The 15,385-nt window shown below is 46.2% G+C and overlaps 5 protein-coding genes across 5 annotated transcripts; 4 read left to right on the forward strand and 1 right to left on the reverse strand.

Annotated features, from left to right (window-relative positions):
- Positions 1–383: 383 nt before the first annotated feature.
- On the forward strand, positions 384–3,321 carry MCYG_05570 (DUF221 family protein; the record flags this gene model as incomplete). Its single annotated transcript, XM_002845655.1, has 2 exons — positions 384–470; positions 544–3,321. 2 exons carry the CDS (start codon positions 384–386, stop codon positions 3,319–3,321), a joined length of 2,865 nt encoding a protein of 954 aa, XP_002845701.1.
- A 992-nt stretch (positions 3,322–4,313) lies between these two features.
- On the forward strand, positions 4,314–4,628 carry MCYG_05571 (conserved hypothetical protein; the record flags this gene model as incomplete). Its single annotated transcript, XM_002845656.1, has 1 exon — positions 4,314–4,628. The coding sequence occupies one exon, from the start codon at positions 4,314–4,316 to the stop codon at positions 4,626–4,628; it is 315 nt and encodes a 104-aa protein (XP_002845702.1).
- Positions 4,629–6,175: 1,547 nt separating this feature from the next.
- MCYG_05572 (conserved hypothetical protein) lies at positions 6,176–6,795 on the forward strand (the record flags this gene model as incomplete). The annotated part of the gene is made up of 2 exons (XM_002845657.1): positions 6,176–6,575; positions 6,653–6,795. The coding sequence occupies 2 exons, from the start codon at positions 6,176–6,178 to the stop codon at positions 6,793–6,795; spliced, it is 543 nt and encodes a 180-aa protein (XP_002845703.1).
- Positions 6,796–7,744: 949 nt separating this feature from the next.
- On the forward strand, positions 7,745–9,256 carry MCYG_05573 (conserved hypothetical protein; the record flags this gene model as incomplete). Its single annotated transcript, XM_002845658.1, has 5 exons — positions 7,745–7,882; positions 7,947–8,088; positions 8,153–8,956; positions 9,026–9,038; positions 9,106–9,256. The coding sequence occupies 5 exons, from the start codon at positions 7,745–7,747 to the stop codon at positions 9,254–9,256; spliced, it is 1,248 nt and encodes a 415-aa protein (XP_002845704.1).
- Positions 9,257–10,134: 878 nt separating this feature from the next.
- On the reverse strand, positions 10,135–11,061 carry MCYG_05574 (salivary glue protein sgs-3; the record flags this gene model as incomplete). Its single annotated transcript, XM_002845659.1, has 1 exon — positions 10,135–11,061. One exon carries the CDS (start codon positions 11,059–11,061, stop codon positions 10,135–10,137), a length of 927 nt encoding a protein of 308 aa, XP_002845705.1.
- Positions 11,062–15,385: the final 4,324 nt, after the last annotated feature.

The raw sequence follows: 15,385 nt of genomic DNA on the forward strand, positions 1-15,385 counted from the left end.
AGCTGTCTACCCGCCAATAGCTGGCGTCTAGACCTGGTGCATCGCCTGTATTGCTTGTCCCCTCGTTTCATCTACCTTATCTTCTTTTTCTTTCAGCTTTCTTCGCTTTCGAACTGCAAGATCAGCTAGGAGTCTCATTGAACCACCACCTCGACTCAAGATACAGCTGCCTCTCGGGACGTTTGCTTGCATTCGACGCTTTGAACAATGACCTGGCTGGTCTAGGGGCATCGGTTCTCACACTCTTTTGGACAACTGCAGCTTCGCCTGGCCTGCGGACGTTGGACCAAATCTATCTCATGTCTATTCCCGCCGTCTTACGTTCCGCATAGATCCGCGATTTGAACCGAATAACCAGCGGATTTCATCCATATATTCTCAAGATGGTTAGGGGAATCGCACCGCGTGATGCACCTCCTTCTGGTGCCGAAGAGTTTTTGAAACTCCTTTCAAATCCATTTAGTTCTGAAGTTGGTTGCCTACGCTCCCTCAGACCCTTGGTTGCTGATACAAATAGCTGACGGGTGTATTACAATGAACTAGCTGAATTATAACGCTTTTTGGGTCTCACTGGGAACGTCTGTTGGTGTCACAGCCGGCCTGGCTCTCCTTTTCTCTCTGGTTCGCCCTCGAAACTCCGTGGTATATGCTCCCAAGTTAAAACATGCAGACAAGTCTCATGCGCCCCCTCCGCTGGGGAAAGGAATTTTCGCTTGGATAACACCCATAATCAAGCTCAAGGAAGATGAGCTCGTGGACAGAATGGGCATGGATGCGACTATCTTTCTTCGGTTCACACGAATGTGCAGGAACATGTTCCTTGTTATGAGCATAATAGGATGTCTCATAATGATCCCAGTGAACGTCCATTATAGCAACCGGAAAATAGCGAATGGTACGAAGTCGCTCTTTGATTTTATGACTCCGGAATTGGTCTGGGGCGAACCGCTCTGGTCAAACATTGCTTGTGCATGGGCGTTTAATTTCATAGTTATGTACTTCCTTTGGCACAACTATCGTGCCATCCACAGGCTCAGGAAACGATACTTCCAGAGCCCGGAATACCAAAAGAGCTTGCACGCGAGGACTGTGATGGTCACACACATCCCACCGTCTTATAGGACGGATGAGGGCTTACTGCGCCTGACTGATGAGGTCAACCCTACAGCTAGCATACCCAGAGCAGCCATTGGTCGAAACATGAGAGAGTTGCCGGGACTGATCAAGGAGCATGATACTGTTGTTAGGAAGCTTGAAGAGGTTCTGGCAAAATACTTCAAAGATCCCGACCATCTTCCTCTAAACCGCCCAACCTGCAAGCCCGCGAAAAAGGATCAGAGTGGGAGATCCTCCTCTGAACAGGTAGACGCGATTGACTATTATACCGACAGAGTTCGACAATTGGAGATGGAAATCAGGCACGTCCGGGAATCTATCGATAAACGAAACGCCATGCCCTACGGTTTTGCCAGTTGGGATGCCATCGAGGACGCCCATGCCGTGGCCTTTGCCGCTCGGAACAAACATCCACATGGCACTACTATCAGACAAGCGCCAAGGCCCAACGACATTATCTGGGACAACCTCGCCCTGTCAAAAAGCAACCTGAAGTGGAAACGGTTCATGAATGCAGTTTGGTCGACTATTCTAACAGTTATTTGGATCGTGCCAAACGCTATGATCGCTATCTTCTTAACCAACTTGTCTAATCTCGGGAGAGTATGGCCTGCATTCCAAACGTCACTTAACGGAAACCCCAAAACTTGGGCCGCTGTCCAAGGTATAGCCTCACCGGCTATATTGTCATTGGTGTACATTGTCCTTCCGATCATATTCCGGAGACTTGCAACTCAGTCCGGCAAGAAAACCAAGACAGCTCGTGAGAGGCAAGTTATTCACAGCCTCTACGCCTTTTTTGTCTTCAACAACCTAGTGGTTTTCTCCCTATTCTCCAGTGTTTGGCAAGTGGGGGCTGTAATCATCAAAGCAAAGAACGAAGGCCAAGATGCATGGAAGGCGCTTCAGGCTGGAGGAACCTTTCAGAATTTTGTCGTTGCTCTTATCCGCGTTGCACCCTTTTGGGTCAATTGGCTGCTGCAAAGGAACCTGGGTGCTGCCATTGATCTCATCCAGATGATCAACATGGTTTGGATTTTCTTTGCGAGAAAATTCTTAAGCCCAACGCCTCGCAAGTCAATCGAATGGACCGCTCCCCCTCCGTTCGACTACGCCAGTTATTACAATTACTTTTTATTTTACGTCACTACTGCGCTTTGCTTTTCGACCTTACAGCCCATCGTCCTGCCAGTGACAGCGTTATACTTTGGTGTCGATACGTGGCTGAAAAAGTATCTCCTTCTATACATTTTTGTGACCAAAACTGAGTCTGGAGGTCGGTACTGGCGACTTATTTACAATCGCGTGGTCTTTGCTGTCATCCTCTCGAATTTTGTCACAGGGTTGATTGTAACAGCGCGGGGATCCTGGACCATGGTCTATTCCTTAGTTCCCCTTCCTCTCATCATGCTAGGGTTCAAGTGGTACTGTCGAGTTACTTTTGACAACCAGATGCAGTACTATAACCGCGCGTTGGTCACTGATCCAGAGGCAACAGCTAATAGCAAGTCCTCTAAGAAAATGGTAGAGCGCTTGAGCTCCCGTTTCGGTCATCCTGCCCTCTACAAACCTCTTACTACACCAATGGTCCACGCAAAGGCAGTAGGGGCTCTGGAAAAGTTCTTCCAGTCCCGCCAAGGCATGGGTGCTGAGACTGGGGAGTATTCCGATATTGCCATGCATAGAATGTCGTCCACTCGGCCCGGAAAATCAGACAACAACCGCAATGCACCGTTCGAAGTCGTTGCTGAAAACCAGCTTGACTTCTCTTACTTCAAGGATCGACCGGACTTCCGAGACGAGTTTGGTGGTGGTATCTACGGGCGACCGGACGATGTGTTTACCGAAAGATCTCATACTCCTAAGAGCTTCCTAATAGGTACGGGCGACTCACCCAGTTCTTCTCGGGCATCGTCACCTACTCCATCCACCTACAGCCAACAAGGGCGTAGCGCAACTTTCCAAGGACCACATGGCCGGTTCCCGCAGCTTTCTGATCACCCTGCTTTTCAACCTAATGACTCTGAAGAACCTTCTTTCTACACAGCTCCCAACGAAAGTGAACGGGGACTATTGAGCCATGCCCAAACCACGCCACTAAGGCAAGACGGTGACATTGGATCCATAGACCGATGGCATTCTCATACATCTGAGATCAGAGACCAGAGCCCGTCCAATTTTACGCCATATAGAGGCCATCGTTAATCTTGGTCTTGCTAATCTATCTATACATATAGATTTGATATTTCATCCTTTAATGCGCGTTGTCTTATTTTGCTATATCAACTTCTTGCACTATCTATGTTTTTGGGGTGGGAAATGCTATACTATTGGTTGGCTGTTTCTTTTGGTGTTATAAACGGGGTGTTTGAAATCTGCCAGCATCAGTACATACAGGATTGGTTCTATATATTTCTTGTAAAGCACGGTCTGTAGAGATTTGGGATGTTCTATCTTTTTAATGACAATATATGACGAATTGCTCTCTTAATTTTGGCCTGAGATTTCTCATTTCGACTCCCTCCCTCTGGCTTCAGCCTTCCTCGACTGTACTCGCCATTGTTACGCCCGAATCGCGACGTTACTCCTGGCTCTATATTCCATATGCAAGCAAGACATGCGCTGTGCCACTCTGCGCCTTCGTCTCCTCGTATAGCCAGCTTGTGGCTGCTTCCACGTGATGTGACTATCCTTGCGGGCTTATCTCCATGGAAAGTCCGCTCTAGTAAGCTAAAGCTCTCTTCCCCCCGACGTTGGTATGAACATGAACACTACATAGATCACAGCAGTGGGACCAGTCTGGGACTTTCAAGGCCATGACTCTGTCTTTGAGGGTGCCTAACCTGCAACGGCTCCCCTGATTAAAAAGGGTACGGCATCAATCACAGGCAGACAGCCTTGTGCAACGGCATCAAAGTACTCATACAACGTATCCTGGCGTTGCTATCCGACTGTCGTGCTTTCGAAGCTACAACAACACACAAGATTGGGCAAGAGAAGATGACCTGGTACTCTCTCCTCCCGCAGGAGCTTACCGCATTCGAGGGGTGGTTGATCCGGTTTTTCGTATGCATCTCCCCATTTCCTTTGGGCACTGCCCCGATATAGCTATCGTATGATCATATGTGGAAAATTGGCTAACTCCGTTACTGTCTCGGAGCATGTGTGACTCTTAGGTTATTCTCGGTACGCTGATTATGGGCCCCTTTCTGTTTTTTATTGCGTACGATGTCATTCTCTACATATGGCGAGCAGCAACATACGAAATACCTGTCATCGGGGGACGTGCCAGGGGAAGGCGGAGGCCAGTTGTTCCAAGTTTTTCCGAAACTGCAAGTGGACGAAGAAGGGCATTTAGTATGACTGGGGTAGAATTCTACAGCTCTAGAAGTGAAGCGCCTTTGACAAGGGCCGGGCAAAACGAGAATGTTGCTCCGCATAAAGCAGCGCCCGATGCAGCCCTTTCTCAAAGGAAACCTTTCACGTTACCTTTTGATACCAGAAAGGATTGAGCACAGTTCTCAAGTGCCCGAGATTGGAAGTCGCTCCAACGACGGTCTCCCGTTCCCGACCCTCCACGATAATTGAATTCCCGTGTCAATACCATTCTCGAGGCTGCTATAAGTGCCTTTCTCTGCCTTGTCTACCCTACATACTCTTTTGTCACACAAAGATATATCACAGCTTAAAGGGCGCTTATCAGCCTCACCATGTAAGCACGTGTATGATCCAGCAAGAGGTTATCGCGTCTTACAATACTGCTAGGGCGAGAGGAAGCTTGCATTCTGCAACCGAATGTTTCTAGAAATATTCCCCTACGTTTTATGGAAGCTTGTGCCCCGTCAACGAGGTTAAGATGGTCTGCCATCGATACTACCTTGCTTCCAAGATAATATACAAGTTAGGGGGGTTTCCTTACAGCTTCTTAGCTCAACCAAGACGGGCGTTGTTTGATAACGGTTGCTATGAATATGAGTGTAGAGGCACCTACCTGGCTGGAAGGCCTAGTTTATCACCTGTGGGCATTCCCTGCCATTGTTGCAGAACGAAATACGGGCACCAGCCAGCACCTTCTTCAGCTGATCTCTTTCTCGGCGCCCGTTTGGTCTGTTGCATTACTTCTCTATCCAATCTAGCATATGGATGTTTGTCATAGTTGAAACTCTATATTGCTATGAGTTGTCATTATTGTGTGCAACGGGTCAATTGACCTGATTCTTGAGAGCCTACTTGCCGAGGAAGCGATACCCGCCCTATAGTTGTTTGTCATTGATGGCTAAGATGGCTTCCATGGCTTGAATTAGTATATGCATGCACCGCTCCCCATACCTCCGGGCGGAGCTGTCCTTAGGAATTGGCCATTAGGATACTCTGTGCAACACACAATCGCTCCACATGACAGCCCAGTATGATCTGTTTGTGGTCTTATCTTGCCATTATTTCTAGCGTGGCATATTGGGCTTATGAATTGACATAGCAACCTAAGGAGAGCAAGGGTAGTATTCCAGAAATGTACAATTGCATTGCGAATTGTTCCCATCACTTCCTGCACTAATACCATATTCAAAATCATGCCTCCTGCAGCAGTCCGCCTCCCTTGAGCCAACAGATAGGGCAGGATAACGCGGTGTGACAACTGAACGTGGTGCAACTTTTCAACCGCCCTATATTTGTATCGTGAGTTCAGCTCGCCCTCGGGCTGTTCTACTACCCCTTGACAACAAGGTATTTCAAAGTCCACTTCCGGGACTTATATGTCTGAAGCCAAAAGCCCCTACTCGTCAGGCCTCATACCCCCTCTTCTCGACTAGCATACGGATCTTAATTTCTGCCCTATTTGAACACTGTTTGATCCCCCATTCCCTTCTTCATAATTTCTTACCTATCCTTCGTTACTATTACTACAAAGAGACAATCAACAACCTCTGCCAACCACTTGCCTTTGACTATTTCCTTCCAAACTAGACGAGAGCATTGAACAATTATGCTTCCTCGCGGTGATGAGAGGTTCAGGTCATCCGCATTGCCCAGCAGGGCTTATGGATTAGACCCCCGGACGATGACTGCAAACGATCTTGGAATCGCTTTGCAGCACGCCCAGGAAGGAGTACAAGGCTACGACTTCTTTGGAGATCATTCCAATATGCGGCATCCTCATGATCCACCGTCACCATACGGCTATAACCAACGGCAAGAAGAACAGCTAAACTATGGCACGAACCAGCGCGGAATTCCCCATCCTTTTGGGAACGGTCATATACAAAACTCCAGTATCGGCCAAAACGACACGACCTTACCAGAGCTTGTTCGCCGGACAAACCTAGCCGTATCACTCGCAAATCATAATATCAACCCGCGAAGCCAGTTTACGCAAGTGCATCCCATGATGTGCTTTGACGGGAGATTTCCTACGGACTTCCGGAGCCCCAAGACCGTTGAGTCAGTCAAGCTTTTAGATGGTAAGATTTATATCCTGCACTCCCATCTCATCAAGCTCTCAACATTCATACTAATAACGGAGAGTAAAGGTACCCAGTTGGATCGAATTTTACAGGAATACAAGTTGCCTTACGACACCCGCTCGATAATGAGTACCTTAAGCTCAAATCTGTTAAGAGACGGCAGGGACTCGATCAGCTCATCACGTTTGCGGCAAGCCAAACTACAGATTCTATTTGAACACCTGGGAGCCAGCAGAATTGTTGAGCAGGAGAGACAGAAACGCTCTTGACTGCGCAGTATATCACAACCCAGTCAACACCCTTTGCTCTGCCCCATTCCTCGGTAAACATATATGTTCGGGAAAGTCACAATTCATCGCTCTCTTACTTTTGTTTTGACCCTTTCAAACGTCTCTTTTTGATTCATTGAGACGCGGTTATGATAACGATGGCTACCGGAGTATAGGAGTATACCCATTCTGAAAGTGCGATATTATATCATGATGACCGCCTTGTCAGCCTATACAATACATCTCTATCCAAGGGTGGCTGTTCTTCCCGCTTGGTCCCGAGTTTATCGTTATTTTACTCCTTCTCTCGTCTGTTGTCTCTTTCTCATGTATTTCTTGTGAAGCGAGTATATTAAACAGTAGTTTAATGCGAACTTATGGGACAAAATAGAAGTTATCGCACTCTCTTCTCAATATTCGTAACAGACAAAACTTCACGATTAAATCCCGCTCGTCTCTTAGCCAGATAAATGCATCATTCGGAAACAAAGAATCGAGGGCAACTTGAGGACTATTATTTTGTTTATATGTGGAGTTGTGAAGGCGGTTGGCTATTTATAACCAGACGTTCAACTAGTTAATCCATCGTCTTTCGATGTTCTCTTGTATTCTCCGCACCAAAGGGTTCTTCCGCCTCAGTTCTGTCTTACATTCATTTTCTGAGTATCTATTTTGCTCTTTTATTTCTATTTCATTTTATTTTAGGCTTGTATATTAATATCACGGTGGAATAGAGAGCTTCCACGGCAGTTCCGATCCCGGAGTTGTTCGTTTGATACCCAAGGCTACAATTACAGCGCATTCTATTCTGGTTTAACATCACGATTGCGAGCCTCGATCCTTTTATCGAGTATTGCCGTGCCTTATATCTCACAGGAAAGAAAGAAAGAAAGAGTCATGGAGAACGCTATGCCTTATTGGCACTCAGCATGGGAGTTTATGCTACGGGTGAAACCCCAGCTTCCTACGACAAATGTCATCTTGATCATATCAATGTTGGCAATGATGTGGTATAGATATAGGTCTGGTGGAGCAGTATGCTATATATCCTATGCCCCGGATACTCCTTGTTTTTATTTACTAACTAATATATTACTAGAATTCTTCCAGAGCGACCCGCAGGCTCACTGTCGTAGCTGAAGATGATTTCCCCCCTATCAAGCCTCTTGACAACTTTAAGTGGGAGACGACAGAGCCCATACGGCTACGGCCGTTCAAACCGAAATATAATCTTACCATGGGTAAGGCCCCGTCTTCCTGATACTTCTCTATATTTGGAGTTGGCTAATTTTGGACTGTTAACAGCGCTTGAAACACTTGAGCCAAGCGAGCTGATACCCATAGACAAGGAATATAAATATAGAATCTCCGAGCGCCGAAAGGTTCTCAAAGAACATCATGATATTGTCGTGGGTATCCATTCTCAACCTGGCTCATTAGATGGTGATACTAGAGAGATCCCATTGGCTCATGATGCCATCTGCGAGTTATATGAATTTGTTATGGGAATATATCTCCCAAATCGATACCCGACAATGTTCAAACTGCTTGAAGCGAAATACGAAAGTTGCAAGGTGTTCATGTTGCAGAATAAGGTAACAGGGGAGGTCCTGCCCGCAAGTGTTTCACCAGGCCGTCCATTGGTAAATGCATTAGAAACCTTAGCCAAAACGATTGATGAGGACATGCTTATTCTCCTACCCGCTGAGTTCGAGAAGAAATTAGAGAAAAACAAGAGCGACGGGCTAAGAGAGAGAAGTAAAGGTAAGGGGAATGATCCAGTTACGGTCCCATCGAAGGGTGAGAACGGAGACGTCAAATATCTACTTCAAGCATACGTGACGTGTTTCCCTTCGGGATTTAATACTCGGGAGAAACTAGGCAAACCATTGAATGGGATTCACGAGCCGGTACCAGGGTATAAAGAGAAGCTTGAGAGGAGTATGGATCGCTACTTTGAAAAGCTTGAGGTCGGAAAATTTGTGAAACGGGTGAACTGGGGCATCACCACGGGGGCTGAGCTCTTCTATGCATTCGGAGACATTCATTCGGCGAAAATCGAGAAGCTGAAACCATTACGACTCGAACAGCTGGATCTTGATGACGCAAGTTATTTTTATTTCTTATTAATTTATTATATCCTTCGCCCTTGGGCTGATCACTAATCTACTTATGCAGACATTCTTACGCTGTGAGCGGCAGACACTTTATCGTTTACCCAAGTCCGGGGCCATCGTGTTCTCGATTCATACCTACAGATACCCGATTCGGCAGCTCAAGGAGGAAGGCTGCGGTGAGGACCTTGCTGCTGCAATTGAGGGTCTTGAGAACGGGAATGTCCCACTGATGGCTAGATATAAACGAGTTCCGGTATGGGGGGAAGCAGTTAAAGAATACCTAAGGGGTTGAATATGCTCTGGCAATGTTTGATAGAGATATTGTTATATCTCCTTATATCGGCTAAATCTACGAATCTACTTTGTATACGGAGTACTAGTGCTCATTAAAAAAACGAGATTCAGATCATTTGTTTCGAAATGGCTGATGGTACAGCAAGACATGGATGCATGATATATTATATTTAATCAAATTTCCTACCATGTTCAATAGTAAAGTACACCTCGACAACACTCAAGTAAAACCAGGAGGAAAACGTCTAACGCACAAGAGTATTAAAATTGAGTGATTTCAGAAGATCTTTGAGAAAGATGCTGTATCGCTTGCTTTAGTTGGGAGGTAATATGACTGGAACAGCAGGAGAAGTGCAATCATAGAAAAGCCGGGAGAGAGAATATCCGGTGTGCCCGAAAAAGGAGTGTCAAAGGCAATGAAAGAAGCTTTTTTTAGAATAGTATGGGAGGGCAGATAAGTGTCTGTAGACTGAATGGTGGTAAACGGAAGTGGAATAAGGAGTATTAAACCACCCATTTCTTGCACTTTTAATATTTGTGCGTAAGGAATGCAGATGTATGGATGCAATGGGAAAGCTGCAAGGAGCAATCGAAGAAGATTGGGGAGATGCGCGGAAGGCATGTAACATGGTCATGAAAAGGAGTGTAGGTAAATAAACAATATGATAATGATTCCAGGTCCGAATCCAGACCCCGCACGCCGTGATTAAAAAAAACATCAAAAATTACAACAAGGAGATAACTCATAATAGAGGACGAAAGAAACCCAAACCAAAATGCCTTTCCGCATGAGTGTTGGGCGTGTTGATAAATCGTGCAAGTAAGAGTCGCAAGATCCACGTAACACGTCGCATCATCAGTACGGAACTCGTGGTTTTAAAAATTGGAAGCAGGGTTGACTGGCCCTGGTTTATGGTATTGGTCGAGAGTCGACTTGAATGGGCTGCTTCCAGGTGCCTCATGGGTCTGAGAACCCACAGCGGCACCGGTCTGGATCAGATCATCGTTGTCGTTGTCCGCATTGGCATTTCTCTTGCGTCGTAGTCTGAAAAAGACGATGGCTAGACCACCGAGGATGATGGCACCACCGACACCAACGACGACACCGATGATGGTGTTACGGGTGGTAGGGCTCATTCCGCCACTGCTACCACCGTTTCCACCACCTCCAACAGTAGGCTCGGGTGGCGGGGTAGAGACAGACGAGATGGTCGACTGGCCAACGGATCCATCGCTGTTGGTATATGTCTGGATGATGATGATGGTGGTAGGGGTAGGAGTCGACTTGGGGGTGGTTGTTGGCTTTGGAGTAGGCTGGTTGTTGGTCGGGTTGTCGTTTGTGTGAGTTGGGGCGGCGCTTGTGGGCTTGTCAGTGGGCGTTGGCTGCGTGTCCGTGGGAGTCGAAGTTGGAGATGGAGGAGGAGAGGTAGGCGGGTTTGGCTCAGATGTCGGAGTGGATGTTGGCTTGTTCTCACTGGTTGGTGGCGTCGACGTTGGCATATCCGAGGTGGTCGGATCAGTAGGCTTGTCTGGAGTGGACGTGGGAGTCGATGTTGGCTTGTCAGAGGTAGGCGGCGTCGTCTTGTTGCCGTCCACTTCGCTGCTTTTGTTATTACCGTCTGTCTTTGAATCAGACGTTGGAAGAGGCAGCTTGTCGTTGCTGTGGTTCGTGATGGAGTCCCCTCCGCTTAGTATCTGACGACGGTGACGGGCATGACGGTTGGAAGGCTGTTGGCCGGCAACGACGATAGCCAGAAGGGCAACACAGAGAACGATGAAGGAGAGTCGCGATGACCACCGCATCGTGTTGTTGTTTTTTTTTTCCTTGGGATTATATTATCTCCTTTCTCTGCCGTGATATATTTCCTGGTCGAACCGTTTTATGCGATCCGCCCTGGTCCGCGAAACGGATCTTCTTCTTCGTCTTGCTTTCTTTTCTATGAAGGAGCGTCGAGTAGCGAGAGTGATGAACGAGTGACGGCTCAGACAGAGAGTCCAAGCAACTTCGAAGTCTTCTTCTTCTTCGTCTTGCTTATTAGATGTTGACTTGCTTTTCCACCAAAGAAAGAAGAAGAAGAAGAAAAAAGGCGAGAAAGGGGAAAACTTCCAAAAGAGGAAAAAGTGAGACAGCGAAGGATGGAGGGTCACGGGAGGATGACGTAAGCAGTACCTGACGTTACCGCAGGCGTATCCGAGGCGGTTTCCGTGGCTCTGAAGCGGGAGCCCTGATTGGCTCTTGGCCTGTTCCTGGCCCGTAAACTATCGTTACCGGGAGTACGGCTACTGTACCAGCCTTGTATGGCTGGCCTATGTCATCGTGCTTACTAAGTCGCCGTTACATCCAAGGAAAAAGAAGAAAAAAGCAAATGCGACTTTGCGATGGACGACGAAGAAGACGAGGATGGATGAAGAGGATGGATGACCTGAGAGGATGGAGAGGGTGGCCAGCATAGCCACGGATTGACATGATATGCTGCGATGACACGGCATGACAACTCATGCAACCCTCTCTGCTGCCGGATATCATGCTCGTGATCTTTCTCTTTCAATATCTCAACCAATTATTAACTACCCATGTCTTCGTCTAAAGTGGCCTTATGACATGGATAATATATCTCTTATCCTGGATCCTCCTTGTGGCGCTGGAGATCACTCTGGATAAAGATAGAAAGAAACGAGCACTTCCTCAAAGTCGAATACCTACATAGTATGCACCTAGAAATGGGATCAGCAACAAGAGTGTTGGACTATCAAGCGGAAGCCTTACGTGCATAGTGGGTGCTCCGCTGCGAGAATTTTGTTAGTATTGGTATATTTTTGTGACCTGCAAGTGCTCCCGTATACGGTGATTGCACAATAATTGTTCGAGAGTTCAGATCCTCACTTTTACTCCCACATCGGATTTATGCCAAAGGCTCCCAACGAATTGACGAATCTAGGCTTGTTTCAAAACCAGTGCCAACTGGGTTATTTGACTATTATATAGTTAAGGGGGTTTACTGGTCAAATGTTTCTCAGTCTCCGCTCATACTCCAACTTTTATAATCATTTGAATCAAACGTAATATCGCTCACCAATATCTGATATACAATAGTTCTTCCTTTTGGAGAACGGATTCGACCATGATTTTTCCACATTTGAATTGCAAACTCGAACTCCAGGCACAAAACGAGATTAGCTGCCGCACTTTGGACGTAATATTCGTCAGAACTAAGATGTTATCCATAAGGATGGAGAACTCGTTGAAATTTTCAACCTAACGGCCTCAAACGCCAACGCTTCAGTTGCCTTTTTATCCCTTCCTTCTTGTCTTTAATAGAGAAGGAGAGGCAGAAAACAAAATGGCGAAACAAATAATTGTCATTACTAGGCCTTAGATTCGAAGAAGCTCGATAGAAAACGTCTCACTTTCTTCAGCATATCCGTCATCTCCTACTTCAACTTCTTACCCTCTCCAGGGTGGCTCCTTACTATCACCTCCAGCCGTGTCAAGAGTTCCCACTAGAGAACGAAGGAAGTTAGCATCTGGTTGTGAAATATACTACTGTGGCCAGGAGATATGATGGATTAGTTATCGAATTAGTGTCTTCGCCAGCACAACTATTTGCGAAGTGCAGCATGGCGGGGCGTAAGACCTCGAGATTTTAACCAATGAATATTTGTCGCATATTGATCCATTGTTACAACTTTTTGATTATTGACTGTGTAGATTATACGTCAACCCTAAGCCTTACTGATTTCTTATAGGGTTGGCATCTCCACCACTTTAACATTATTCTCCCCTAGGATGCTGGGATATCTTCTCTCTGCGATATACTTTCATCATTCATGAAAAGCTTTGTTGGCGACTTCGGGCGGGTCTTTCAATTACGCCCATCATGCGGCATGAACGCGACATTCAAAGGGTCTAGCGGCATAGTGACCATATCTAATTTTGGTAGGATAGGTCGTTGTCCACCCGTGATATCTAGTTGGGCTAAGTGCATTTTATTCTAAGGGCTTCTGTTTAATATTGATAGATGTCGAATGAAACTTGCTCATTATAAAGTGTCTCAGAAGCATGCTGTGTATAGTTAAGCCGTGAATCTTTCGAATTGTGTCCACTGCTCAAAAATAGGGAGTCACTGGCTTCGATAGGAAGGGGACATCCATAATCTTCGTTGTTTGGATATTGTTATAGAGAACTGACACCATCTATTATCCTACCGGAGTAACTTGTCAAAGAGGGGTATTCCCAATTCAGGTCATCCATTAGCTGTGTATCACGTCCATCAGTGTTCTCCTGTTTTTCAAAGCTTGTAGGGCTGTGAATGTTATGTTGATTAGAATCTATATTTTCACCCATAGCCTCGGGTTTGTCGCAAAGTCTGTAGCATGTAACGCGCCGGAAGGATAAGATATGAGGCAAAGTGCCTTACCCTGTACACGGGCCCTAAAGTTCTCGATGCTGAGGCCCTCGTTGTTAAGAAATGCCCTTATCCCTACTCTAGCTTAAATTAGATGTCAAAACCGCGTGTCCAATAATCAATTAGAAATAATCACGTATAACCGGCAAAAGATGGTATTGGGTGTTAGTGGCAATTACCAGTTTCCTTGAGTTGCTCACAGGAAGGCATTTTAGGAAGAGTTTTAGGGCTGGCTGGCTACGAGAAGAGTTGATAATTTGCGAGCACACAGCACCCTCATGTGAATTGAATATTGAAGGGCAAGCCCGAGGGATAAATTTATCCCACCCAGTTGCTTCGTCGTCATCTCCTTGAAGGATAAACCCGTTGGATGGGGTTTCTTAGCGTTGTTTTCCCGAATCTTGCGGGACTGCATAGGGTAAAGCACCCTAATGAGAGCAAGTCGGTAAGTTAAACGTGTATCCAGCTCGTCATGTTCCCCACATGATGTGGACACCCCTGATCAACTGCCAGCATGCCTTAGATTTCTTCTTCTTCTTGAAGATGAGATGATGAAGATAGTCAAAGTGTTAATGAATGAAAAGCGTCATTGATATCCGTACAAGCATGCCAAAGTCCGCTCTATGGGGTATTTCGGAGGCAACTGTCATCTTGTCGGTAATAGCCTCATGGCAGACATTTATGGGTATGACCTCCTTCCTAGTAATTATTCCTCTCCTAGGGAACACTATGATGGCAACGATGAAGCAGAGCGGTTAGTAGAATGGTAAGATTTACTATATAGTAAGAAAAAAAAAAGCAAAACCAGACTAAGATATTTGGCCGATTGGTTGATAGTTCGGCGCAACGGTGGACAGAGAGAAAATTCCAAATCCCGTTTCTCAGGAACAGTTATATCCTCGTCTCCGTTGAAGGACAGTTTTTCCTTCTGTTGATAAACAAGAGTTGAAGTTGGCGTAGGGCATCACAGAATAATCAAGACGGAGTATACCTTGCCAATAAGACTGGAGAGTATGGTCCAGCCGAAGATTCGTTGACTGTTTACTCTGGCAAAGCTTCCATGGAGGCAGGTTTATACTGGAGTGTATATCGACCCCTCTTGGTGGCTCAACGGTGCTGCACAACCGTTTGGTTTTGTTAAACGTGTCAACTCCTGTATGGGGAGGAAATTGATGCCGCTATTGGAGGTACGATGCGCCTATCCGCCCGTCTGCATTGGTGGTTCGATAGTGAAAGAGATGGACAAGGCTATCCTGCCGTGCCAGTGATCCTACACCACTAAACGAGTGAATACTCGAGTCTCACACAGAGCGACAAGCCCGTCCTTTGTCTTCTCGCACATCATTAGCTTCTCACCATCCGGACGGCCAAGCAGCATGTTAGAGACGTTCACAAAGCAACAAACAACACGTTTAATTAAAGTAATTTAGGCTGTTTTTCTCTCCTTTTAGCTATTTGAGCGGGTCGGCGTCTGGCCTGTTTAGGTAATATGTGTATTATCGTTACTTATCTTGACAACCACAGTTCTTCTTGCACCCTCCTCTCTGTCCCTTTTATTTTATATGTCTTCTCTTTATGTTCTTCTACTCCTCTTCTTCCTTTCTCAATACTTTTTCTCTCTCCGCTTCCTTTCGCCCTGATTATAAATACCCGTTCTGTCACGTGAATGTTGCTCTGAAACTGCTGAATTCTGATTGGCTGCCAAGGACCGGTAACTGAGT

Source organism: Microsporum canis, genomic scaffold (genome assembly GCF_000151145.1).
Source record: "Microsporum canis CBS 113480 supercont1.5 genomic scaffold, whole genome shotgun sequence".
Classification (NCBI taxonomy): Eukaryota; Fungi; Ascomycota; class Eurotiomycetes; order Onygenales; family Arthrodermataceae; genus Microsporum; species Microsporum canis.